Here is a 27,312-nt window from a genome sequence, read left to right on the forward strand (position 1 = left end):
AGAGCAGTGCTTCTTGCCTTTCACTGACAGCTGAGTGTGTGTCTGCCTGCCCCTGCTCTTTGGGGTTTAAAGGCTGCCCTTGAATCTCTTGTCCCGGTGCACCCTGGAGGGCAGGAGGGAGATAACATCAAATATGCTCCCTTCTCCAAGTGCCACCCTCAAGGTGAGGAGAGCTAGGCCTGGAGATGTACAGGACCCTCAGGGACTGAGGCACGAAGGACTATGGTGGCAGGAAGCTTGGGGTGCTGGAGGCTTGTGGTTGGGCTACTGGGGCCCGGTTGGCTGAGGAGCCCTCAGGAGGAGGCAGGAAGTCAGGGTGGGACGTGGGCGCGAGGAGGCAGGTGGTGGCTACCACGGTGAGGAGAGCTGAAACTGTCTGGGCAGCCAGGCTAGGCCAGGAGGACCATGTGAATGGGGCCAGAGGGCTCCTGGGCTGGGCAGGTAAGGAGTACTGGGAACAGGGGTCACGGGGCTGTGGTTGGGAACCTGATATGAGGGGGATGAAACTAGACATGGGGCCAGGCTGCCTGGATAGGCAGTAGCCCTGCAAGCTTGGGGAACAGAAGCACCTTGCTGAAGGTCTGGTAGGAGGCATGCAGTGCAGCCAGATCACCTCTTTTCTGTGTAGATGTTGGCTCTTGGTTCTGCCACACTGTCCGCCACCGGCCTCCACCTCACTTGGAGATCTGGCACATGGACTGTCAGGTATTATAAAGACCTTCAGAAACCCCCAAGTCAGCGCTCGCTTTGGCAGCGCATATACAAAAAGAAGAAAAGAGAAAGAATCCCCAAGACCAGTACCTCATCCCGTGATGGATGAGCCTCCTGACACCCAGAGAGGGCCAAGCACTCCCTCCTGGCAGTCCCTCAGCAAGGCAGTGGCAGAGCCAGGGCTTGGGACAGAGTGATGGTCTAGGCTGTGACCTCCATGGAGCAGGGTAATGGACAGGCTTGAGTCAAGGGACCCAGAATCCTTCTGGTTGCTGGGGCAGAACCCAGCGACAAGAATCTCCTGAGAGAGATCGGAGTCACCCAGAGCATCGGACATGAGTAAAGAGATCTTAGCCGCAGTGACCAGCATTGCTTGAGAGAGGGAGGAGTCTCTGGTTGGGAGTGGATGGATATGTGAGGGCATATTTATCATCTGGGATGGGGCCTTCATCTGACCGGACGCTGGGAAGTTGGCGCGGAGAGAATAAGGGGAGAAGGGGAGAGGAAGGGCTATTTTAATCCCGGACAGGGGTGCAGTTGACCCTGAGTGAGGAACATCTGAACTTCCATCTGGAAAGTTGCCATTCCTGCCCCTGCCAAGTGTCACAGGATGTCCTCCCCTCTCCCCTGGCCTGCTAGCTCCCACTGCACCCCCCCCCCCTCAGTGACTGCAGGTATAGGGCCAATTGGTCCTGTGGATTCCTGCTTCAAACCCCAGCAAGATGGAGGCCCAGGAAAGCATAGTCAGCTAACTGCCCACTCCCTCACCCACCACCTAACTCTCAGCCTTCAGTTTGTGGGGGGGAGTCCCCACCTGCACCAGACCGTCCAGGTTTCCCCTGCCATTGGAGTTTTTCTTGACACACAATTTCCATCTAGTCAGCATGTCCCAACCTTTCTCCTGTCCCTAGCTCCAAGGCCGGCAGACTTCTGTGGGGGCTGGGGAACATGCGGACTCTCTCTGAACCCAGGGGGCTCATCCACATCCTGGACAGGCATAAGCGGTCCCCCTTCCCACCAACCCAGCCTGTAGTGATAGAGGACCCAGGGCTCGAGGCAGAGGTTCTTCTCAAAGGGAAAAAGTGCCAAGTGGTGGGGCCAAGGACAGGCGAAGGGTTCAGAGGATGGGAGAAGACATCCCTGGGTGATCGGGGAGGCTTCCTGGGAGAGTCAAGGCATTTCTGAGGAGGATAATGGCCCCCTTTGGAGAGTCCCTAACACATGAAGCCACGGTCTCTGTCCCTGGGTTCTGTTCCTTGTGTACCATGATGGCAGAGATCTCAGAGCAAAACCAAATGCAGGACAGCCGACGCAAAAAACACACATTTCAGAGGCAGGCAGACCCAGGCACGATTCCGGTTCTGCCATTTTCTTGAACAAGTGGCTTCACCTCTCCGGAATCCAGTTTACTTATCTCTAAAGAGGCAATAATGAGTCTCTCCCTTACAGAGTGCTTGTGGGTACTCAAAGAGAAAATAATGACTGTGATGTGCCAGGGTAGTACCTGACACATAGTAGGTGCTTAACAGAGGTTTGGCACCCCATCTTCCTGCAAGTGTGCACCAAAGGGAGGGATGCCCACACCCAGAATTACTCGCACTCAGCGCCTTGGCAAACTGGTGACCACCCATTCTCTCACACTTGTGGTGTGGCTTTGCAAATGAGCTTGTTTCCTGTGCATAGTGGGTGTGAGAATTGTAGACTAAGCTACAGGTCTACCTTAGAAGAGGATCCCTCATACAGCTACACAAACACCATACATATCCTCATTGGAAATTGTATATATTCATGTATGTTCAGAGGCAGAGGCAGGGGCTACACATACAACACACACTGGACCCTACAAATCCATAAACACACCCACAAGCTGATGGCTTTAAGGCCAAGCTTAATACAGTGAAAGCAATGCTGAGAGGAGCTGGTGTGTGGGTGGCATGGGGACAGGCAAGACCACAATACTATCCAGGGATGTGGCCTCCTCTAACAACCAACGTTAGTGTTGGCTTAAAAGTATCTGTAGATGGCCGAAACCGGTTTGGCTCAGTGGATAGAGCGTTGGCCTGTGGACTGAAGGGTCCTGGGTTCGATTGCGGGCACATCCCCAGTGGGAGGTGTGCAGGAGGCAGCTGATCAATGTTTCTCTCTCATCGATGTTTCTAGCTCTCTCTCCCTTCCTCTCTGTGAAAAATCAATAAAATATATATATTTTTAAAAAGTATCTGTAGATGCATTTCCAATGCTTGTTCTAAAGAACACTAGTTCCCTGAGGCGCCTGGAAAGAAAAGTGTTCTAGAGCCAAATCAACATGGTCTCAGCTACAAACTGTCCTGATTAGCTTCACGGTGGACGCGAACTTGTTAAAGCTCTGGAAGTCCCTCCATGAAGGAGCTGGATTGATTTTGTCTAATGCAGTGTTTTCCAAACGTCCTTGGTTTCAGAACCTTTTTTGCCCCCAGCATCACCTCCTCCATGTCTATCCCTTTTGAGACAAGGAGAGGAATGGAAGGATGGGCTGTAGAACTGATCTTCCTCAGATGATCGTGTTTCTTAGCAGAGTGTTTGTGTTGATGGTGGTTTTATTGTTTGTTTGTTTTTTTCAAGTGCAAAAGTAGCAGAGGATTTGAATTTTTAAAATTCAAACAGTATAGAGGCATGTAAAGAAATGCAAGAAATGCAGCTCCCTCCAATCTCACTCCTGGGGCATGCTCACTGTGGACAATTTGGTATGCATTCTTCCAGAATTTCCTATGTATGGCTACTAAAAAGCCTGGTGGTTAAGAGTCTAGTCTCTGGAGGCAAATTAACTCGGGCTCAAATCGTCACTCCACCAGTTATTTGTTTTTTATGAGACCTCAGGCAAATTGCTTTACCCTGTTTGGGCCTCAGTTTTTGCATCTGTAAAATGGGATAATAATAGCACTTACTTCATAGAATTATTATGACAATTACATGAAATCATGCAAATAAAGGCTTAGCACAGAGCCCTGCTTAAAAGAACCCCCTATATATATACATATTTAAATGCAAATATGCTTATACTCTACATTCTGTTCTGTAACTTCTGACCATGCTATATCTGGGATGTCTTACCATGTCAATACGTGGAGATCTACCCCACCTTTTTAAGTTTAGCTAATCATCATTAACTTGGTAAGTGGGTAATGGTGGTGATTTTGAGATGCTATTTCCTGGCAAGTGTCGCTGTTTTGTGTTGTCAGTGTTGTTGGGAGTCACAGACATTACCGATCAGTGAGCTGAAGACAGGCATTTTGGCTTCCTGTGAAAATGGAGTAGCTTGCCAGAGGGGCACCCGGCTCAGTTACAGAGGGCAGGGCCAGGTGTATGGGAACCTCTCTGTTTGTGCACCTCTGTATCCCCAGCGCTAGACCAGAACTTAGCACATAAAAATTGCCCACTAAATTTTTGTCAATAGGCTGGCCCATTAAGAAAATTGTGCCACCCTAGTTGGTTTGGCTCAGTGGATAGAGAGTCAGCCTGCGGATTTAAGAGCCCCAGGTTCGATTCCGGTCAAAGGCATATGCCCGGCTTGGGGGCTTGGTCCCTGGTAGGGGGCCTGCAGGAGGCAGTGATCAATGATTCTCTCTCATCATTGATGTTTCTATCTCTCTCCCCTTCTCCCTTCCTCTCCGAAATCAATAAACATGTATTTAAAAAAGAAAATTGTGTCTGTTCTGGCCAGTGTGGTCATTTGGTTTTGCATTATTCCATGCACCTACTAGTAAAGGTTTCAGGTTCGATTCCTGGTCGGGGCCCAGACCCAGGTTGGGTGTGTATGGGAGGCAACTGATACATCTCTTTCTCTCCCTCCCTCTCTCTCTCTTTCTTTCTCTCTCTCTCTCCCTTCCTCTCTTTCTCAAATCAATAAAAGCATATTAAAAAGAAAAAGAAAAGGAAAATTGTACCTCCTCTAACTCACTGTCAGAGGCCTAAGCTCAAAATTGTCTCACAGTGCAGCATTTCCAAAAATATGGCCTGTGCACCATTGATGTGGGTGAGTGATTTCAGGGGCTGATGATGGGTAGACGTTTACAAATGAGAATATATGTATTAAATTATGTGTTTATTTTCATGTGTACTGACTTCTATTTATGGCTGGCGATACTGGTTTTCCATTTATGTTAGTGAAGTTTCATTTTAGGTAAATATACTAAAGGAGAAAAGTTGGTCCGTGAAAGTACCAAAAATGTCAAAGAAAAATGAAAATGATTCATAATTTTAGTCTGGAAAATGCTTAATGCTGGTATAATGAAATGTTCATGCTAGCCTCCAATAACTATAATTCTCATTTATTTAGTCCTTATTATGTGCCAAGCACCACATTAAGCACTTTATTATATGGGATCATCTATATATCATATGTAATGCTCACAGTAACCTTGAAGCAGGTCTATTTTTATTCTCATTTTGTAGATGAAGTCACTAGGGCAGTGGTCGGCAAACTGCGGCTCGCGAGCCACATGCGGCTCTTTGGCCCCTTGAGTGTGGCTCTTCCACAAAATACCGCGGCCTGGGCAAGTCTATTTTGAAGAAGTGGCATTAGAAGAAGTTTAAGTTTAAAAAATTTGGCTCTCAAAAGAAATTTCAATCGTTGTACTGTTGATATTTGGCTCTGTTGACTAATGAGTTTGCCGACCACTGCACTAGGGGAAGCTGGGAAAGATTTAGTAACCTGCCCAAAGACCATCTGCCAGTGAGTGACTGGGAGGCCTTGGGGTTGAACTTGGGTCACTGTGACATGGACATGGTGAGCTGAGCCTCCATGACCTGCAGACTCCAAGAAAGTTTAATAAAGCAGCAACGGTTGTCAAGCTGTAAGTAGGCTCTGTCCTGATAAAACCCCTTGGCGCAAAATACACACAGGGGTATGAGGGAGGGCACTCACTACAAGGGATTACTAGGTACATAAAAGTTACTAGTTGAAGGGCCTCTACCAAAAATACCAGCTTTAGCGTAATTGCTCTGTAGCCCTTGTTTATGGCAACAATTAACTAGCAGAATCAGTTCTATGGTCAGCACACTTCCAGTTTGTGAGAATAAATTCAACTTGTTTGCATGTAAGAGACTTATCTTTTTTTTTATTTTCAAACGTATTTTTATTTTTAAATTTTATTTTATTGTTTAAAGTATTACAAATAGTAGTACATATGTCTCCTTTTTTTCCCCATTGACCTTCCCCCGGCCTCCACTATCCCCTTCCCTGCACATGCCCTCCCCCCGCCCCTCCCCCCCTAGTGTCTTTCTTCCATTGGTTATGCTTATATGCATGCATACAAATCTTTCGGTTGATCTCTTACCTCCCCCCCAACCCTCCCCAGCCTTCCTGCTGTAGTTTGACAGTCTGTTCGATGCTTCTCTGCCTGCGTATCTATCTTTTTGTTCATCAGGTTGTAATGTTTTCTATTTTCCATAAATGAATGAGATCATGTGGTATTTTTCTTTCACTGACTGGCTTATTTCACTTAGCATAATGCTCTCCGGGTCCATCCATGCTGTTGCAAATGGTAAGAATTCCTTCTTTTTTATAGCAGCGTAGGGGTGCATATATCCTTTCTGATTGGTGTTTCTGTTTTCTTGGGATATATTCCTAGAAGTGGGATGACTGGGTCAAATGGGAGTTCCATTTTTAACTTTTTGAGGAAACTCCATAGTACTATCTTTCACAGTGGCTGCAACAGTCTGCATTCCACCAGCAGTGCACGAGGGTTCCTTTTTTTTCCACATCCTCTCCAGCACTTGTCATTTGTTGATTTGTTGATGATAGCCATTCTGACAGGTGTGAGATGGTACTTCATTGTTGTTTTGATTTGCATCTCTCGCATGATTAGTGATTTTGAGCATGTTTTCATATGTCTCTCGGCCTTCTGTATGTCCTCTTTCGAAAAGTATCTATTTAGGTCCTGTGCTTATTTTTTGATTGGATTGTTTATCTTCCTTTTGTTAAGTTGTATGAGTTCCCTGTAAATGTTGGAGATTAAACCCTTATTGGAGATAACATTGGCAAATATGTTCTCCCATGCAGTGGGCTTTCTTATTGTTTTGTTGATGGTTTCTTTTGCTGTGCAGAAGCTTTTTATTTTATTTTATTTTTTTAATATATTTTATTGATTTTTTACAGAGAGGAAAGGAGAGGGATAGAGAGCTAGAAACATCGATGAGAGAGAAACATCGATAAGCTGCCTCCTGCACACCTCCTACTGGGGTTGTGCCTGCAACCAAGGTACATGCCCTTGACCGGAATCGAACCCGGGACCCTTCAGTCCGCAGGCTGACGCTCTATCCACTGAGCCAAACCGGTTTCGGCAACTGTGCAGAAGCTTTTTATTTTGATGTAGTCCCATTTGTTTATTTTCTCCTTAGTTTCCATTGCCCTAGGAGCTGTATCGTTAAATATATTGCTATGACAAATGTCTGCTGTTTTGCTGCCTATGGCTTCTTCTAAGATTTTAATGGTTTCCCATCGTACGTTTAAGTCCTTTATCCATTTTGAGTTTATATTTGTGTTTATTATGGTGTAAGTTGGTGATCTAGTTTCATTTTTTTGCAAGTATCTGTCCAGTTTCCCCAACACCATTTATTGAAGAGACTGTCTTGACTCCATTGTATGGTCTTGCCTCCTTTGAGACTTATCTTCATGTTCCCTGTTTTTGGGAACTCTGAACTCACAGAGTTCATTCTAAAGTGGTATTATATTAAAAAAGGGACACATGGCCCAACCTGTTTAGCTCAGTGGATAGAGCATCGGCCCATGGACTGAAGGGTCCTGGGTTCGGTTCCGGTCAAGGACATGTACCTTGGTTGTGGGCTCAATCTCCAGTAGGGGGCGTACAGGGAGCAGCTAATCAATGTTTCTCTCTCATCAATGTTTCTCTCTATCCCTCTTTCTTCCTCTCTGTAAAAATCAATAAAATATATATTTTTAAAAAGAAACACATGAAAAAGGAGGCAACTCAGGACACATCCCTGTTTCACTCAGTAGAATTTATTTACCATGTCTGCCAACCCTGATTCTTGAGTACTGTGATGAGGGTTCTGTGTGGGCAACCCATAGCTAAAGCTCTTCATTGAACATTTGCAACTTTGCCAATAACCAGATCCTGGCCAAAGAAAAAGGCCTTGAAATTATTCCTGACAGATTTTGCCACAAGGTTGCCCAGAGTACAACCGTGGTCTGCAGTGGACTAGCCTGCTTGCTCTTTGTAAAGGATTAGCCTGAGAAACCAGGCAAGAAGCTGGCACACATTTTGGACAGAATGTTTAGTAAATGAATAAGTTTATACTTCATGGAAGAATAAGTGTTGCCCCCCCTCCTTTTTTTTTTAATTTAAAGAGGGCAAAACAGCCCGGCCCTTATGGCTCAGTGCTTAATCATTGACCCATGAATCAGGAGGTCACGATTCAATTCCAGGTCACAGCATATGCCTGGGTTGTGGGCTCGATCCCCATTAGGGAGTATGTACCAGGCAGCTGATCAATGACTCTCTCATCATTGATGTTTCTCTCTCTGTGTCCCTCTTCCTTGCTCTCTCTGAAACCAACCAAAAAAACAAATTTTTTTTTTTTCTTTTTTAAAAAGAGGGTAAAACACATTCTATGGCCAGCCAGGCCAGGTAATGTCTATGATCATGTCTATGGAGTTGATAAAAGTAAACGAGTTAGCAAGAATCAGAACTCATCGTGATATGATTCCTAAACAAGCCTGGAATCAGAAAATCTAGTCCAGGACTTCCCCCAGCCTGGGGTTTTTGATCAGTTCTACACAATGTGAGCAGGGCCACTGTGTGTGTGTGTTGAGTACTTCACTGAGAGGCAAGAAGGGATGGGGACTGAAATCTAGCCTTCATTGCACTCTCCAAATTTTTTGTTTGTTTTATTGGAGAGAGAGAGAGAGAGAGAGAGAGAGAGAGAGAGAGAGACATCCATCAGTTGCCTCTTGTATGTGCCCTGACCAGGAATCGAATTGAACTCACTACCTTCTCAGTGGCATACAGGATGACACGCCAGCCTACTGAACCACATCAGACAGGGCTTGCTCTTCAAATTTTTTAACCCCAGGGACAGGTGGCCCTTCTAAATGGCACAAAGTGCTCTGTGGACCATGGGCAGCCTTGAGTTTGAGGGAGAACATTCCAGACCCTAGTCAGAGGAGGTTTAGAATCTACAAAATTCCTGCTATTGACCTTGAATTTCTGAGTTGTGAGAAGAGAATGTCCTGTTTCATTTACTCCAGAATCTGCCCTCATTGCTGGTTCTGAAAGCCCTTGGGATTCCTTGGATTTTTTTCTTCTTTTTTCTTTCAGACAATGAGAAATTTCTATTAAGTTTTAATTTTTATTTTCTTTTTACTGACTTCATTAAAAATTTTACTCAGCAATCTCTGTCAAGCAAAGACCAGAAGAATGGGATCCACATTTTATATAAATAGATGTATCTATATAAGATCTCACAATTACACAGGGACAGGCACAAACTATACATACCCTTATTTTTGTACATCTCCATCTGCATGCACTGACTCATACACACCCATGGCTATGCATACATTAGCAGGAATGCTCACTGAGTCATATGCCTCCATTTGTACGCACTTGCACTCACCAATCAGGTAAATGTGCACTCAGAAACATGCATTCTAGGTAGAGGGAGAATTATCTTGGAGAGAAAAGACTTTGTTAACAGAACAATGATTACATTTTTAAAAATATGTTCTTATTGCCCTAGCTGGTTTGGTTCAGTGGATAGCGTGTCAGCCTGCGGACTGAAGGGTCCCAGGATCGATTCCGATCAAGGGCACATGCCAGGGTTGTAGGCTGGGGCATGCAGGAGGCAGCCGATCAATGATTCTCTCTCATCATTAATGTTTCTATCTTTCTCTCTCTCTCCCTTCCTCTCTGAAATCAATAAAAATATATTTAAAAATATGTTCTTATTGATTTTAGAGAGAGAAGAAGGGAGAGGGAGATAGAAATATCGATTGGCTGCCTCCTGCACTGAGCCACATCGGCTGAGCTACAATGATTATATTTTTGATGGAGAGTGGATCCAATTCTGTCACACTTGCCTCCCTGTCCATTTTTTCCGTGACCTCTCAGGATCCTCCACCCTCTTTAGACTTCTCAGGGAGTAAGGGTAGAGTACCTTGATAAAAGAGGTAGGGGCCTGATTTGAGTGTCACGTCTGCCAAGAGTCGTGTACTATTGGGAAAATTACATAACTTCTCTGATCCCCTGGCTTCTTCATCTTTAAAACAAGGCTGGTAAATTACATTAGGGCTTCTAAACTCTTCTCTCCCAAGGACTCCTTTGCCCCTGTTTTACCTACTCCTCCCTCCCCCCCCAAACACACCCTGTGGATCTTATGATTTGAAGTTTTTGCCATTAAACTATCTCATTTAGGTACTAATTTTCTTGTTTTCTAGTTCAAATTTTAATCAGAGACTTAACTAAGTCTGCACTAAAGAAACAATAAAACAATTTGTCAAATGAAGAAACAAATAATAATACAATTTCCCTTTAGACTTTTAAAATATTGAAATAACCTGCAGGCCTTCAACATTATCCTGGGGCCTCCTAGGACCATGTCGCTCCCAGTGGCTCTAGACTGGGAGCCACTGACACTGACAGGTCCTAGGGGTTTCTGATTGCTGCCAGGCCCTACACTGTAGAGAGCAGGATCTGCTACCTGCGGCTGGAGTGCTTCGGAGCACAAAACAAGCCAGGGAGGAAATACTTAGGGGTCAGACACTGGTAGAGTTACAGAGTTCCTTTCCGCTTAATTTAATACAACTTGACTTTTTCCACTCATGGCCCCAGTCTTTAGGGATGTCAGGTCCTCTCTGATAGGCCCAGAGTCAGTCCAGGATCAGGTCCTGCCTGCATCATCTCCTGGACTCTTGCCCAAAGCCTTGAGGCTCCTTTTCCCTCCCCAGGACCCCAGCCTGGACTAGGTACCAGCTTCCAGGCCTATGATTCCTTCTGCCCTTCTTCTGACCTCTCCTCGCTGCTGCATCCCAGTTCATCCCCTCTTTTCATAACCCCAAACTTTTCTCATCTTTCTCTTACCCTTTCCCAGGGCCTCCAAGAATGTCAGGCCTGGGAGGGACCTTACTGATCTCAGTCCACACACCATCTGACGTTGGTGTTCTCAACTACGTTATAACCAACCTGTGGTTTTCTAAGGCCTGTCTGAGTAGTACAAACAACAGGATGCTCACGACCTTACTAGATAGCTCAGCTTATTTTAGGCTGGCTCCAGGTTGTCATCAGTCCTTTCCTGAAGGCTTTTGCTACTAACCAGTTCCTGGTCAGAATAAAAATAGCAGTCAAAAAGCCATCTGCATGATGACAGGAGAAGATTTGACTTTGGGTGGTGGGCACACGGTGCAATACGCAGATCATATAACATAGAAACCTACACCTGAAACCTATATGTTCATGCTGACCACCCCAATAAATTTTAATTTTAAAACAAAGGCATTTGCAGCCACAGATGGGTGGACTGTGGCTGAGCGATTTCTCAAATGTCTACCCCCTACCCTCCTCCAAGACTCCTAACAGTAGGGGGAAGAATTAATGTGTCCCCTTTTCCTTGATTTGGCTTAAAATTCCATGTATATTTTGCGTTTTCCTCTATAATAGATCTGGGTTTATTTAACTATATGAAGAAGGTCAAGGAAGATGCTCTGGGAAGATGCACACCAGTGACTCTGGTACCCATGAGAGCTTATGAGCATCTCAGTTTAAAAAACAGGAGCTTGGGACATATGTAATACTTTCAACAATAAGGAATTATGAAAAAAGAAAAGAAACAGAAACAGAAGCTTGCTCAGCCGGGTGGCTCAGTGGTTGAGCGTTAACCAATGAACCAGGAAGTCATGGTTTGATTCCGGTTAGGTCACATGTCCAGGTTGCAGGCTCAATCCCCAGTAGGGGGTGTGCAGAAAGCAGCCAATTGATGTTTCTCTCTTACATGGACCTCTCTCTCTCTCTCTCTCTCTCTCTCTCTCTCTCTCTTTCTCTCGTGCGCTCTTGCTCTCGCTCTCCCTTTCTCTCTTCCTCCCTCTAAAATAAATTTTTCAAAATTGAGGTATAATTGACATATGTCCTTAATTCTTGCTAACTCAACCTTCCTTCCACTTGGGCCCAGCATGGGTCAGCAACTCCAGCTTTGTCCTGCTAGGTAAGTTGTGTGAATTTAAGCAGGCCTCTCTGGGCCTTGGTCTGTTCACCTAAAATCAGAGGTTAGATTTGGTGGCTGCTAAGACCTTTACAGATGGAGAATCTGCGCATTAAAACAATTGTTTAAATTGTTTAATCACAGTTGACATTCAATACTATATTAGTTTTAGGTGTACAACATAGTGGTTAGACATTTATATAACTTACAAAGTGAGCCCCCTAGTAAGTGTAGTGTCCACCTGGCACCATACATAGTTGCTACAATATTATTGACTACATTCCCTATGCTGTACTTTACAACCCAGTAACTGGTTCATAGGTTGACACTCAACACTGAACCACACCAGCCAGGCTGAACTTCTTAATTCCTTCACCTTTTTCACCCAGCCCCTCCACCCTCCTCCTATCTGGAGACTACCAGTTCTCTGTATTTATGAGTTTGTTTCTATTTTATTTATTCTGTTCATTAGATTCCACATGTAAGTGAAATCATTTGTTATTTGTCTTTCTAAAGCTGACTTATTTCACTTATCATAATATCCTCCAAGTTCATCCATGTTGTTGCAAATGGTAAGAGCTCATTATTTTTTATAGCAGAGTAACATTCTGTTGTATATTCATATGTACCACATCTTCTTTATCCGATTGTCTATTGATGGACACTCTGGTTGCTTCCAAATTGTAGCTATTGTATATGAAATGTCCTTCCTTGTCTCTTGTTATAGCTTTTGTTTTAAACTCTATTTTATCTGCCTGGCCAGTGTTGTTCGGTGCTTGAGCGTCGATCTATGAACCAGGAGGTTATGCTTCGATTCCCAGTCAGGGCACATGACAGGGTTGCAGGCTCCGTCCCCACTGTGGAGCATGCAGAAGGCAGCTGATCAATCATTCTCTCTCATCATTGATGTTTCTATCTCTCTTTCCCTCTCCCTTCCTCTCTGAAATCAATAAAAATATATTTTAAAAAATAAAATTTGCCAAAACCGGTTTGGCTCAGTGGATAGAGAGTCAGCCTTCGGACTGAAAGGTCCCAGGTTCAATTCCGGTCAAGGGCATGTAACTTGGTTGCGGGCACATCCCCAGTAGGAGGTGTGCAAGAGGCAGCTGATCGATGTTTCTCTCTCATCGATGTTTCTGACTATCACTCTTCCTTCCTCTCTGTAAAAAAATCAATAAAATATATTTAAAAAAAAAGATCTATATCTTTAAAAATAAATAAATAAATAAAATTTAAAAAATCAATAAAAACATATCCTCAAGAGAGGATTTGTTAAAAAAAGTCTATTTTGTCTGATATAAATATTACTACCCCAGCTTTTTTTTAATTTCCATTTGCATGAGATATATTTTTCCATCCCTTTACTTTCAGTCTGCAGGTGTCTTTCGATCTGAAATAGGTTCCTTGTTGGCAGCATAGGTATGGGGCTTGTTTTCTTATCCATTCAGCCACCCTATGTCTTTTGATTAGATTTAATTCACTTATATTTAAACTAATTATTGATAGGTATGTAGTTATTGCCATTTTATTATTCATATTTCTTCTTCTTCTTTTGGAAGTCCCTTTAACATTTCTGTATTAGTGGTTTTGTGGTGGTGAACTTTTTAGCTTTTTCTCATCTGGGAGAGAATCTGTGCATTAACCCTTCATATACCAGTCAATTTTATTTGTTTGTTTGTGTGTGTGTGAGAGAGAGATTGTTCCGTTTATTGATGTATTCATTGGTTGTTTCTTGTATGTGCCCTGACTGGGGATCAAACCCATACCTTTGTGTATCAGGACAATGCTCTAATCAATTGAGCTACCTGGCCTGGGCCCTAGTTGATATTTATAAATGACAACTAGTTCTGGGTGCTGGGGCATTCAAGCAAATAAGCACAGGTTCTGTTCTCCAGGCATTCCCCCACCTCATCAAGGGGTGGAAGAGGCCATGGGATTGACACATAAGTCAGGGTAGTTTTGGCACTCAGTGCCTAAGTTGATGATTGTGGCCTGAGTAGAACTGTAGAAGCGAAGAGCATTGGGAAGGCTTCACAGAGTAGGTAATATGTGAGCTGAGCCTTGAAAGTTGAGTTCAAGAGATGGACGAAAAGAGAGCATCCCGAGGCAGGAGAAGCACATGTGCAAAGGCATTGGAGTAAGAAAATAGTGTGGGGTGTTTGGGAGGGACAAGCGTAGCTCAAAACAGACTGTGTGAGTGTGTAGGCGGGGGTGCTTGTGTGTGTGTGTGTGTGTGTGTGTGTGTGTGTGTGTGTGTGTAAGACTAAACTGAGGAAGTGGATTTGATCTTGATATTAAAGGGTCTTGAGCACATGGTAAATTTAACTTTATCTGAGGACTAGTGCTTTCCAAGCAGTTCTGAGGAGCAGCCCAGGGAAGGAGGGGGTCCTGGGGACTTCTAGGGGCTCAGAGAGAGGCCCCACTGGGCTTCAGGCACAACGGCTCCATTTTTGCTTTATCTATGGGGTTCTGCTTGATTTCATCTGACAAAAAGTTTCCACTGCTAAAGCAAGCAAACAAATAAAAAAAAGTTACAGCCAATAGGGCCACTGAAGGATTTTCTGCTGGGGAGAAGCAGAAGGAACCCTCTGAAGGAGACTTGTGTGGGAGGGGAAGGGGGCAGAGGCTCAATGGCTGAATTTGGGGAGCAGGAGTCTTTCATTTAGCCTTCGGGGTGGGAGAGGGGAATTGTATTAGGAGGTGGGGCGCACACACCTCTAAGGTATGGGCGGATCAAAACTTAGGTCTCTCCCAGGGTTTGGAAGAAATGTGTGATCTCTAGTGGGTAGTCCCCCAACATGGGGGATGGGCAGAGAGAGAGAGAGGTTGGGGGAGAGGCAGGAAGCGGGCAGCTAGACTAACAAAGGTGCCTGTGTCAGTTTGCCCATCCCAGGTGGGGGGGCGGGGCCTAGGACTGGGGTGTGTGTGACTTTACTTGTGGCATGGGGGCTCCCAGGGAGCATCAGTTAGTAGCTAGGTCCCCATTTCAGCTTTTCTATGGCTGGTGAATGGGGGCCTGGGAGGAGGGCTAACAATCTTAGGTACTTCTGGAAGTTTTCAGGGCTAGGCCCCAGTATGTCAGATGTTGGGCAAGCAGATGTTGGGGAAACCCCTTAAGCTCCTCTCCATTCCCCCAGGGACCATGGGCTGTGGCTGCAGCTCAAACCCTGAAGATGACTGGATGGAAAACATCGATGTATGTGAGAACTGCCATTACCCCATAGTCTCACTGGATGGCAAGGCCACGGTAAGAGGCAAGACATGGGGCTTGGTGAGGGAGCTGGGTGGAGTGCACAACTCAGAAGAACGAAATGGGCCACCACTAAAGGGTCTTGAAATAACAGAGCGGCTCTCTCCTCTGCAATACAGAAAGGAAAAGAGGCTCAGAGAAGGGAATGGACTCTCTTAAGGCCACACAGCAAGTAGTTGGCAAATTCAGGGAGAGGAAGACCCAGCTAGGCTGGAGAAGTGAAGATCAGGGTGGTGGGGAGGGGAGCAGGGATCTGACCCAGCCTCCTGCTCTCTGACCTTACTCTCATCCCCTACCCCACAGCTGCCCATCCGGAATGGCTCTGAGGTGCGGGATCCACTGGTCACCTACCAGGACACCAACCCCCCAGCTTCCCCACTGCAAGGTGACCTCAGCCAGCAGGGCCTGGAAGATAAGGCCTGTGGATCTTTGGCTGTTGGCCTCCATCTCCTCCCCATCTACCCTCTATTCTGCCCTACTTTCTTGCCCCAGTCTTGCGCTCTGCCCTGTCCCTTCTGAATTCCATGTTCCCAGCCTATTTTAGGCTGGTTCTCCCTGACGCCCCCTGGTCTTCACAGACAACCTGGTCGTCGCCCTGCACAGCTATGAGCCCTCTCACGATGGGGACCTGGGATTCGAAAAGGGTGAACAGCTTCGTGTCCTGGAGCAGTGAGTGTCCCCTCTATGCCCCCATCCTTGCCCTGCGGTGGTGAGGGAGTGAGGGAGCGGAGACCCCGGGTTCCGCAGCCCTCCTGCAGGTCCTGACTGGCTTGCAGTAGGCGCCCTTGAGACAAAATGAGAGGTTGGAGCGTGCTGAGCTGGAGGGTGGTGTGGCATTAATAGCTGGGGCTCTGGAGGGAGGGTTTCCATCCGAGTCCAGGCTGAGCAAGCCACGCTGACCACCGATGTTCTCAGGAACGGCGAGTGGTGGAAGGCGCAGTCTCTGACCACCGGCCAGGAAGGTTTCATCCCCTTCAACTTTGTGGCCAAAGCGAACAGCCTGGAGCCCGAACCGTGAGTGGGGACTCGTCTTGGGAATGGGTAGGAGCAAGCGGACCTAGGGACCCCGGAGCAGAGGAGGGCTGCTAGTAGGGTGATGGAGGAAGAACCTTCAAACACACGACGGCTTTCGCTCTGCCCTGCGCAGCTGGTTCTTCAAAAATCTGAGTCGTAAGGATGCTGAACGGCAGCTCCTGGCTCCCGGGAACACGCACGGCTCCTTCCTGATCCGGGAGAGCGAGAGCACCGCGGGTGAGCGGCTGGGCGGGGCCGCGGTGGGCGGGGCCCGGGCTGGATCCCGGGCGCCCCGGTGCTGGCCGAGCGAGCCTGCGGGCAGGGGCGCGGTGGCGAAGGTGCACCGTAGGTCACCCCTCCCCCTCTGACGTTCGCTTACCTATTCTTTTATTCAGGATCATTTTCCCTGTCCGTTCGGGACTTCGACCAGAACCAAGGAGAGGTGGTGAAACATTACAAGATCCGTAACCTGGACAAAGGAGGCTTCTACATCTCCCCCCGCATCACTTTTCCCGGCCTGCAGGAGCTGGTCCGCCATTACACCAGTGAGCGCAGCAGTACCCCGCAGACGTGGGCCTGAGGCTCCCTCGCCAGTGTCCTAGCAGCCTGCCTCCCCCAAGTCCCTCTCGGGGATACACTCTACCCATCACTAAGCATGCTCTTTCATTCCCGGCAGGGGTGAGGTGCCATACCCTGCAGCCGCAGGTGTCCACACCTCCCCTGCCAGGCCATTTCCCTAGACGGGACTTGGGTGAAGTTCCTACTCCCTCCCTTGTCCTCGCAGATGCTCCAGACGGCCTATGCACGCGGTTGAGCCGCCCCTGCCAGACCCAGAAGCCCCAGAAGCCGTGGTGGGAGGACGAGTGGGAGGTTCCCAGGGAGACGCTGAAGCTGGTGGAGCGGCTGGGGGCTGGCCAGTTCGGGGAGGTGTGGATGGGTAAGTGAGAGGGTGCAGGCTGGGCTGAGGGATACCTCCCCATACACGAATTTCATGCGGGGGAAGGGGGAGGGGGAAGGGAGGCATCCGCTGAGGTCCGAGAGTCCCCCTACAGTCTGGGTGACTTCCTCCAACCCCTCCCCACCCCAGGGTACTACAACGGGCACACGAAGGTGGCAGTGAAGAGCCTGAAGCAGGGCAGCATGTCCCCCGACGCCTTCCTGGCTGAGGCCAACCTCATGAAGCAGTTGCAACATCAGCGGCTGGTCCGGCTCTACGCGGTGGTCACCCAGGAGCCCATCTACATCATCACAGAATACATGGAGAATGGTGGGCGCTGCCGTCCCCTCTGCTCTTGCTAGAGGGTGGAGGAGATCTGCCTTTTCTCCTGGCACAGCACTGAAGTTGCTAGAGTTTTCCTGGGCACCTAAAGTCTCACCTCCAGGGGCGAGAAGAGAGTGTGTCCTCCTCGGGCCTGTCTGGGAGCCCAGCCTAAGGTGGCAGGCTCTAGAAGAGCATTCAGCCCCCATCTTCCCTGGCCTGCAAGTCCCGTTTGCCTTCAAAGCCCTACCTTGATCTAAAGATGCTTGTTTTCAGGAAATGAGTGGGTCCCTAGTTCCAATTCTTTCCCTTTTGCCCCTGAATGTTGGGAGGCCAGATCTGCCCCAAAGCCCTCTTTTTCAGTTCTCAGTGAGCCCCTCCCCCTCGCTTGGTCTCTTATTGCACAGAGTAAGAGCCCCACGGGGTAAATAGGAATGTCCAGGCCTAGATTTGCTACAGATTTGCTGTGTGTCACAGGCCAAGTTCTTGACCTGCATCTGGTGCTCTGTTTCCCTAAGTAAAAAACAGCAGAAATCTAAACGGTTCACCCAGAAATAATATAGAGAAATTATTAAGGTCTCTAGAGCCTGACTGCTCGGGTTAGAACTGTGGTTTCACAATTCTGTGGCCTTGAGCTAACGACTTCACTTCTCTCTGCCATGGTGTCCTCATCTGTAAAATGGTGATTATAATGCAACTAGAGGCCCGGTGCATGAAATTCGTGCATGGGGAGGTATCCCTCAGCCCAGCCAGCACCCTCTCCAATCTGGGACCCCTCAAGGGATGTCCGACCGCCCGTTTAGGCCCAATCCAGGTAGGATCGGGCCTAAATGGGCAGTCGGACATCCCTCTCACAATCCAGGACTGCTGGCTCCCAACTGCTTGCCTGCCTGCCTTCCTGATTGCCCCTAACTGCTTCTGCCTGCCAGCCTGATCACCCCCTAACCACTCCCTGCCAGCCTGTTTGCCCCTAACTGTCCTCCCCTGCAGGCCTGGTCACCCCTAACTGCCCTCCCTTGCAGGCCTGGTCCCTCCCAACTGCCCTCCCCTGCTGGCCTGATCACCCACAACTGCCCTCCCTTGCAGGCCTGGTCCCTCCCAACTGCCCTCCCCTGCTGGCCATCTTGTGGTGGCCATCTTGTGTCCACATGGAGGCAGTCATCTTTGACCACATGGGGCAGCCATCTTGTGTGTTGGAGTGATGGTCAATTTGCATATTACTCTTTTATTAGATAGGATAGTCACTTTCTTGTAGGTCTTTATGGAGAGAGAATTAAAGCATATAGAGCAGTTACAACAGTGCCTGCCATATGTTAACTGCTCAATAAGTTTGTTGTTACCTGGCTCTGATTCTTTGGGAGTATAAGATCTCTCCCTTTTTCAGGAAGGGAGAAAATCCGTTCCTTGGCTAATGGGTTCTGGAAATGGCAAATAGATTTTATTATTTAAGCCGACTTTAGTTGGTAGTTGCTTGGAGTTCTGTGTTGAGAAGGATTCTGAGGCTTATTGGAAGTGAGTGCTAGGATTGATTAGCAACATCTGCCATGGACACAATGGAGGAATGGCAGTCTATGTCACATATTTGCTGTGCCTGGGTGAGGCCTTTATCTTTGGTGACGACTTCAGTGTTCATAGTGGGGACACACAGGTTGCTTTCATCTTCACACAGGGCTTTAATCTCTTAAGAAGGGACAGCAGTTACTAGGTCCAATCCAGCAACTCCCAACCTCTCAGGCCTCCACGCATCTCTTTCCACATTCCTTTTTTAAAAAAATATATATTTTATTGATTTTTTACAGAGAGGAAGGGAGAGGGATAGAGAGTTAGAAATATCAGTGAGAGAGAAACATCTATCAGCTGCCTCCTGCACACCCCCTACTGGTACATGCCCTTGACCGGAATCGAACCTGGGACCCTTCAGTCCACAGGCTGACGCTCTATCCACTGAGCCAAACTGGTTAGGGCTCCACACTCCTTTTAATGCACGCAGCACACATTTATTGCTGCTTACTTTGGGCTGAGCACTGGGAACATGGATGGACAAAACAGGTGCCTGATGTCTCATTTTAGTTATGCGCACCAGGAAAACCACAGTTTGTGCTGGGAAAGTTCCAGCATGCCCCAGAGAATGTAGATGGTGATTTAATTTATTATGTCTAGTAGGATCTAGAAAAGCTTCCTAGCGGAATAGTCTAGCTGGGCCACGAAAGAAAAGTAAGGCAGAGATGGGACAAAGAGACTTTGGGGTGAGAACGCAATGGTCTATGTGAAAAATGTTGAAATTGTCTAGGGTGGGTGGAACAAGAGTAGCAGGAGTGGGGGAAGAGAAGAAACTACAAAGTGGGCCATGCAGAGCTTTGGATGCTGGCTGAGGAGTTTGAGCTCTACCCCATAGGTGACAAAAAGCCTACAGATCCCTTCGAGCATGCCCCTCCTAGTCCCCTGGAAAAGACCTTCACGTGTCCCAAAGCTCCTCACTCTGAACACACACTCCTCCATTTTCTGCCCTTCCTCTTCCTTTCCACATAGAAGACACTGCTTCTAGACACCCCCTACACACAGTTAGGGGGAGAAGGGTCGGGAGCTCTCTCCTCAGGCAACTTGGGTTAGCAACTCTTGCTTCTGCCCACAGGGAGCCTGGTGGATTTTCTCAAGACCCCTGCAGGCATCAAGCTGACCATCAACAAACTTTTGGATATGGCAGCCCAAGTAAGGAGACTTGGGAGGGCTGGGCGTGGGCACAGGCCAGCAGGGTAAGGATGTCTGGCCCACCACTGCTGACAAATCCATACCTGACCTGCAGATTGCAGAGGGCATGGCGTTTATTGAAGAACGCAATTATATCCACCGTGACCTGAGGGCCGCCAACATCCTGGTGTCTGACACCCTGAGCTGCAAGATCGCAGACTTTGGCCTAGCACGCCTCATTGAGGACAACGAGTACACAGCCAGGGAGGGTAGGTGTGGGGTATAAGGGAAGTCTGGGACCTACAGGCCAAGCAGACCCAGGTGACCTCACTCTGCCTCCCCACAGGGGCCAAGTTTCCCATTAAGTGGACAGCGCCAGAAGCCATTAACTATGGGACCTTCACCATCAAGTCGGATGTGTGGTCTTTCGGGATCCTGCTGACGGAGATTGTTACCCATGGTCGCATCCCTTACCCAGGTCAGGACCAAAGGCAGGAACTAAAAAGGGTGATGAGTCAGGGCAGTAAAATCCATGTCTTTCCACTCACTTCTTCCCAGGCTCAGAATCTGAAAACTTTCTAGTTGCTTCTCCTCCATCTTCTCAGAGATGTGACTCCGATATCACCAGGGAGGTACCAATCAACCATGGCTGACTTTCATCTCTGTCTCTGGATCTCTCTCTCTCTCTCTTTGATAATCCCAGCTCTTCTTTTTAGTTCCAACACAGGCAGCCTCGTATGGGTGAAAAGGTTCTGGCCTGGGAGACAAGAAGCCTGCCTTTCATTATCAGACATGCCGTGATATTAACTTTCTGTTTGATCAGATGATTCCTTCTTTTCCCATATGTAAAATGTAAGGTTAGACTATTACCTGGCCCACCCCTAGCTGGTTTGGCTCAGTGGATAGAGCGTCGGCCTGTGGACTAAAGGGTCCTGGGTTCGATTCTGGTCAAGGGCAAATGCCTGGATTGTAGGCTGGATCCCTAATAGGGGGCATAGGCCGCAGGACACAGCCAATCAATGATTCTCTCATATCATTGATCTCTCTCTCTCTCTCTCTCTCTCTCTCTCTCTCTCTCTCTCCCCTTCCTCTCTGAAATCAATAATAATAATTTAAAAAAATACATGTTCTCAAGAGAAAATGATGCCAAAATTGTTTAGAAGTCTGGAAAAAATCACACACACACACACACACAAAGAATATTACCTGGCCCATTTAAGCACTCAAGAGTGTTAGGTTTTGTTATTAATAATCACTTTGGGCAAGTGACTTTGGGCAAGTGACCTCACCTCCCTGACCTGTTTCCTGATATGAAAAACAAGATTATCTGTGAAAGAGCTTGACTCATTATAGGTGTTCACTAAACACTGACTTCCCTTCCCTCTGAAGCTTTCTGTCTAAAGAGTGAGAGAGAGATGTAAACAACTAAGTCCCACTCTCTCCCACCCCTCCCTTTATCTCCTGGACAAAGTCCTTTACCCCTGAATTCAGCCAAGACAGCGATGGAATCTTTTAAAAGGAACTTGCTAGGAAACTGGGCAAAGGAAATGGAACACAAAGACAGGGCACGGAGGTCATGCAGCACAGTGGCCAGATTTTAGAAGCTTCCCCCATCCCGAGAGCAGTGTGCACAGGACTTTGCTCCCAGGAAGGTAAAGGCACCTTAGAATCGGAGGGCTTTTCCTGCCCTGGACTTGCCCCATCACAGAACCGAGGGAGAGTGCTGGGGCTGGAAGCCCACTCTGGTCATCTTGCCAAGGACCCTCACTGCTCCTCCACTGTGCCCACAGAGGTGAATCCATAGACAATGTCTCTGTTACAACTGAAAAGACATTGTAAGCATGATGATAAATGGCAACGTGGTTTCAGGGTCAGGGAGACAATGGGGAGTCATGGGGACCTGGGTGAACTTGCATCTGCTCTAGCAGACAGTTGCCTTTAAGACCTGGGCATCCAGCCCTGGCTAGCATGGCTCAGTGGTTATAGTGCCAGCCTGTGCACCGGAGGGTCTTAGGTTCTATTCCCTGTCAAGGGCACGTACCTTGGTTGTGGGTTTGCTCCCCACCCTGGGTCAGGGTGCATGTGGGAGGCAACCAGTCACTGTGTCTCTCTCACATCCATGTTTTTTTTTCTCTCTCTCCCCCCTCCTTCCCTCCCTTCTACTCTCTCTGAAAAGCAATGGAAAAAGTGTCCTCAGGGGAGGATTAACAAAAAGAAAACACAAAAACAAAAGGCATTGGGGCCCAAAAAATAGATTTTGTTTTTTTTTTTTTCAAGAGAAGCCCAAACTTGCAGCTTTAGAAAAATGTGCCCATTTCCAAACATTGGTGACTGATTTAAATTATTTAAAAACACTACAGAATCCAAACCAAAGTATGTCTAGAGGATATATTTAGGCTGGATTTAGCCTATGGGCTTGCAGCCTTGACTCTAGCCTTGGGTATTTAGATCCATGGCCTATGTCCTCCAATGTGCTAATTTTGAAATGTGAGGGACCCATAGCTGGAGGCCTCCTAGGGGCAAGGCCTGGGCAAGAGGGTATCTATTGAGCACGGTCCATTCCCAAGTTTTGCAGGACCACAAGGGTTTAGTCTTTGGGAACTGCCTGTCACAGTTTCCTCTCAGAAGACTGAAGGAGAAATAAGAGGCCACATGGGAAATTTAGACACAGGCAGCTATTTCTGCCATGATCATGCAGTTCTCTGGATTAAGTCCTCTCAGGGTCCACATGCTAAGAGCCGACCAGGTGGGACAGGACCAGTACGAAGGCAGGGAACTGGCCCCAAAATTATTTCCTCTGGGTCATGGAGAGACCTGGTAGACCTCTGCCCATGCAGAACTCTGCTTTGCTGGGCCCGGAGTCCATCTGGCTTCCTAATGTAGCATCTCATGTGCCTGAGCTAGGGAAGCCTCGCCACTGTCGTGGCTGTGGGCTCCCATCCTGCCCTGGGCCTTGACCACCATGTCTTCCCACCAAATAATAATCAGCACAAGTGTGATTTATGCAGTATCTCCTTTCCAGGCACTACATGCTTTATATGCACTATCTCATTCAATCCTCATAATAACTCTGAGGTAGAGTTACTATTTGTTCTGTTTTCCAAATGAGAACACTGAGGCTCAAAATATTGAGGTGGCTCCCAAGGCAGCCGACAGTGTGTGTTATTGAGTGTCTAACATTCCAAGGGGCACAACTGACATTTAGCAGGTACTTACAGTAAGGCCTTACCCCTGATGAAGACCAAGATCCTTTCGGATTAGTGCTCACACCATAACAGTTAAATAATCTGAACATTGCCCCTGCCTGTGGGCTTCCAAAGTGGAGCCTTGATGTCTTTTCTACCATCAACCCCCAGGGATGACCAATCCTGAGGTGATTCAGAACCTGGAGCGAGGTTACCGCATGGTGCAACCTGACAACTGTCCAGAGGAGCTGTACCAGCTCATGATGCTGTGCTGGAAGGAGCGCCCAGAGGACCGGCCTACCTTTGACTACCTGCGCAGCGTGCTGGACGACTTCTTCACGGCCACGGAGGGCCAGTACCAGCCCCAGCCCTGAGAGCCCTATCTGGGGCCTGGAGCCCTGCCCTCATCTAGCCAACCTGGCTGGGAGAAGCAGTTCTTGTGCCATACCCATGGCCGATGCACACATGGACTCTGCATGTGAATCCTGCCCACATGTGACACGTATACTTCTCCTGTTTTATACACCGGTTCTTTAGTTGTGTGGGCTCTGCACGTGTGTCTTGTACATGTGCAGCCTGTGCATATGTCTTGGACACCTGTCCAGGCTGTCCCTTTCTGGGCCTCTCGTTTCCTGAGACCACCTGAGAAAGGAGAGAGGCCTGTGATTGACACCTGCTTCTACTCTCCCCCTTTTCCTTTCCCCTGGTCATCAAGAAGCTCCTTGAGGGGGAAACCTTATGTAATACCTCCATGCCCTCCTCTTTGGTGACAGGCACACATCAGGAGCTCAATAAATGTTTGTTGATGAAGATTGTGCATCTCTCCACTCCCCTCTCTCATTTCTTCTTCCTTCGGAGGGAAGAGTGAGGGTTCAGAAGTTGATAACCACGAATTGGGATGAATGATGGAATGAAGGGATGTCTGAACTTTTTCCAGCTTTGCTGATGCTGGGGATGAAGAGGAGGTCCCTATGCTTGCCTGTCTGGGCTCTTTGAATCCCTTTAAACCCCTGCCTCAAAGGATTTAGGGCAACCCCTACCCTAGAGAGTGGGTGTGTCCCAGGACTCTCCCCCGCCCATTATATAAAGGCAATAGCACTTTTTACAGCCATTGATTCAAGGGCTATATTTGGCCTCAGATATGTTTTGATTCACCTTCAAGTTGTTTTAAAATATTAAGCTAATGCCCTAGCCGGTTTGGCTCAGTGAATAGAGTGTCGGCCTGCAGACTAAAAGGTCCCAGGTTCGATTCTGGTCAAGGACACATGCCCAGGCTGTGGGGTCAATCCCCAGTAGGGGCATGCAGGAGGCAGCCGACCCATGATTCTCTCTCATCATAGATGTTTCTGTCTCTCTCTCCCTCTCCCTTCCTCTCTGAAATCAATAAAAATATTTTTTAAAAATATTGAGCTAAGTTGCTCATTTAACAAGTATTTATTGAACATCTACTGTGTGCCAGCCACAGATCTGGGGTCATATGATATACAGTAGATAAAATAGTCTCGCCCAGTTGGTGTGGCTCAGTGGTTGAGCATCCACTTATGATCCAGGAGGTCACAGTTTGATTCCTGGTCTGGGCACATGCCCAGGTTGCTCACAATGATTCTCTCTTATTGTTGGTTTTTTTTTTTAATATTTTTTTTTTGATTTTTTACAGAGAGGAAGGGAGATGGATAGAGAATTAGAAACATCGATGAGAGAGAAACATCGATCAGCTGCCTCCTGCACACTCCCTACTGGGTATGTGCCCTCAACCAAGGTACATGCCCTTGACCGGAATCGAACCTGGGACCCTTGAGTCCCCAGGCCCACACTCTATCCACTGAGCCAAACCAGTTAGGGCTATTCTCTTTTACTGTTGATGTTTCTGTCTCTCTCTCCTCTCTCTCTTCCTTTCTGAAATCAATAAAAAAATAGTTTTTAAAAAGTTTCCGCCTTTATGGAGCTTACATTCTAGTAAGGGAAGACAGACAATAAACATCACAAAGAAGTAAATGATATATGCAACAAGGTGATGAGTGCTAAGGGGATAATAGAGCAGGATAAGGGGATTTATGTTTGGGGAGGTTGGCATTTTTAAGGAGGGTGGTCTGGGAAGGCCTCATTGAAAAGGTGAGCAAAGATTTGAAGGAGGTGAGTGAGTGAGCCTTGTGGGGGAGGAGCTGGTTGGGTAGAAGGAACAGCCTGAGGCAGAAGCTTGCCTGGATAGGTCCTCTGGGCCCTGTGGCCTTTTCAGGAACCATTTTGAGGAGCCTTTAAAGAGATTTGTGCAGGGCTATGACATGATGTGACATTTTACTAATTATTAAAATATATATATATATATATATATATATATATATATATATATATATATATCTCAGAGAGGAAAGGAGGGGGGGGGAGAGAGAGAGAGAGAGAGAAGAGAGAAACATCAATAATGAGAATCACCGGTTGACCAGCTGTTGAGACTCAACCACTGTAAATGACACCCCCCATTTACCCTTTCTAGCCTGCAGAATGTTTTCCCATTACTTTTTAGAGAGAATGGAAGGGAAGGGGAGAGACAGAAAGAGAAATATTGATGTGAGAGAGACACATTGATTGGTTGCCTTCAGCATACTAGTACGCTCCACTGTGACTTTTTAAATTTTATTATTGATTTTAGATAGGAAGGGAGAGGGAGAGATAGGAACATCAGTGATGAGAGAGAATAATTGATTGGCTGCCTCCTGCATGCCCTCTACTGGGGATCCAGCCCACAACCCTGGCATGTGCCCCTGACTGGAATTGAACCGGACCTCCTGGTTCATAGGTCAACCTTCAACCACTACGCCACACTGCCCGAGGGTAGAGAGGTGGGGCTATTTACACTCCCTCCAATCCCTTCCCCCCTTGCCCTGGAGACATGTAATGTTTTCAGGCAATTTCAATTACAACAGAGGGGGAGTAGAGGCCAAGAAGGCTGCGAAACATCCTACAGTGTATAGGACGGCTTTCTACAATAAAGAATTAAAGAAAAAAAAAGATTATACAGCCCAGCCTTGGCCAGTGTGGCACAATTGGTTGAGCCTCATCTCATGCACCAAAATGTCCTGGGTTTGAATCTCATTCAGGGCACATACCCAGGTTCCTGTAGGTGTTTCTCTCTCACATTGATGTTTCTCTCTCTCTCCCTCTCCCTTTCTCTCTCTAAAACCAATAAATATATATCCTCTGCCCTGGCCAGTGTTGCTCAGTGGCAGGGGTCCTCAAACTACAGCCCGCGGGCCACATGCAGCCCACCGAGGACATTTATCCGGCCCGCCGGGTTCCGCTGCCTGTCCTGCTTAGCAGCCGACTCGTCCCGGGCCGCAGTGTGCATAGAAATTTGTTCATAGTTTTTTTTTTTTTTAAACTATAGTCCAGCCCTCCAATGGTCTGAGGGACAGTGAACTGGCCCCCTGTTTAAAAAGTTTGAGGACCCCTGGTAGAGAGTTGTTTGCCCATGCTCCAAAGGGGTTGAGGGTTCGATTACTGGTCAAGGGCACATATATGGGCTGCAGGTTTGATTCCCCCCTCCTCCGCCCCTGTCGTGGCACATGTGGGAAGCAACCAAAGGATGTTTCTCTCTCTCTCTCTCTCTCTCTCTCTCTCTCTCTCTCTCTCTCCCCCTCTCCCTCTCCCCCTGCCCCCCTCCCTCCCTCCCTCCCTCCCACTCTACCTAAAATCAATGGAAAAATATCCTCACGTGCGGATTAACAAAACAAACAAACAAAATATATGTATCCTTCGCTGATTTAGAAACACACACCACAGCCCAACATGTCAATAGGTTCAAAAACAGGAGAAACCCAGTGCCAGTATAAGGGGGCGCTCCTGTCTGAAGGCACTCCTTAGTCCTCCTGGGTGACTGCATTAGCGAGGTAGGCTTTCGAGTAAGAAAAACTGGGTTCTGCCACTTTGTTACAGTGTCCCTGGTGCATAATAGTCATTCAAAATATGTGTACAATTGAAAACTGAATTGAATTACTAATTGTGTGACGGAGCAAGTC

At 47.4% G+C, this 27,312-nt stretch overlaps 1 protein-coding gene across 1 annotated transcript; it reads left to right on the plus strand.

The window, feature by feature from the left end:
* The first annotated feature begins 339 nt into the window (after positions 1–339).
* LCK (LCK proto-oncogene, Src family tyrosine kinase) lies at positions 340–24,125 on the plus strand. The gene is made up of 13 exons (XM_080656615.1): positions 340–441; positions 15,042–15,151; positions 15,458–15,539; positions 15,733–15,823; positions 16,070–16,168; positions 16,302–16,405; positions 16,564–16,713; positions 16,953–17,105; positions 17,256–17,435; positions 20,059–20,135; positions 20,230–20,383; positions 20,461–20,592; positions 23,471–24,125. Exons 2-13 carry the CDS (start codon positions 15,047–15,049, stop codon positions 23,671–23,673), a joined length of 1,530 nt encoding a protein of 509 aa, XP_080512741.1. The 5' UTR covers positions 340–441; positions 15,042–15,046; the 3' UTR covers positions 23,674–24,125.
* The last annotated feature ends 3,187 nt before the right edge of the window (positions 24,126–27,312 follow it).

Source organism: Plecotus auritus (assembly GCF_963455305.1).
Source record: "Plecotus auritus genome assembly, chromosome: 2".
Taxonomy (NCBI): Eukaryota; Metazoa; Chordata; class Mammalia; order Chiroptera; family Vespertilionidae; genus Plecotus; species Plecotus auritus.

Excerpts from the sequence above, each read along its gene's own strand:
- LCK (XM_080656615.1), top strand. The coding sequence starts at position 15,047 with ATGGGCTGTGGCTGCAGCTCAAACCCTGAAGATGACTGGATGGAAAAC. Across the intron at positions 15,540-15,732 it reads CCCAGCTTCCCCACTGCAAG|ACAACCTGGTCGTCGCCCTG; the intron begins GTGACCTCAGCC and ends TGGTCTTCACAG. Across the intron at positions 20,593-23,470 it reads TGGTCGCATCCCTTACCCAG|GGATGACCAATCCTGAGGTG; the intron begins GTCAGGACCAAA and ends ATCAACCCCCAG.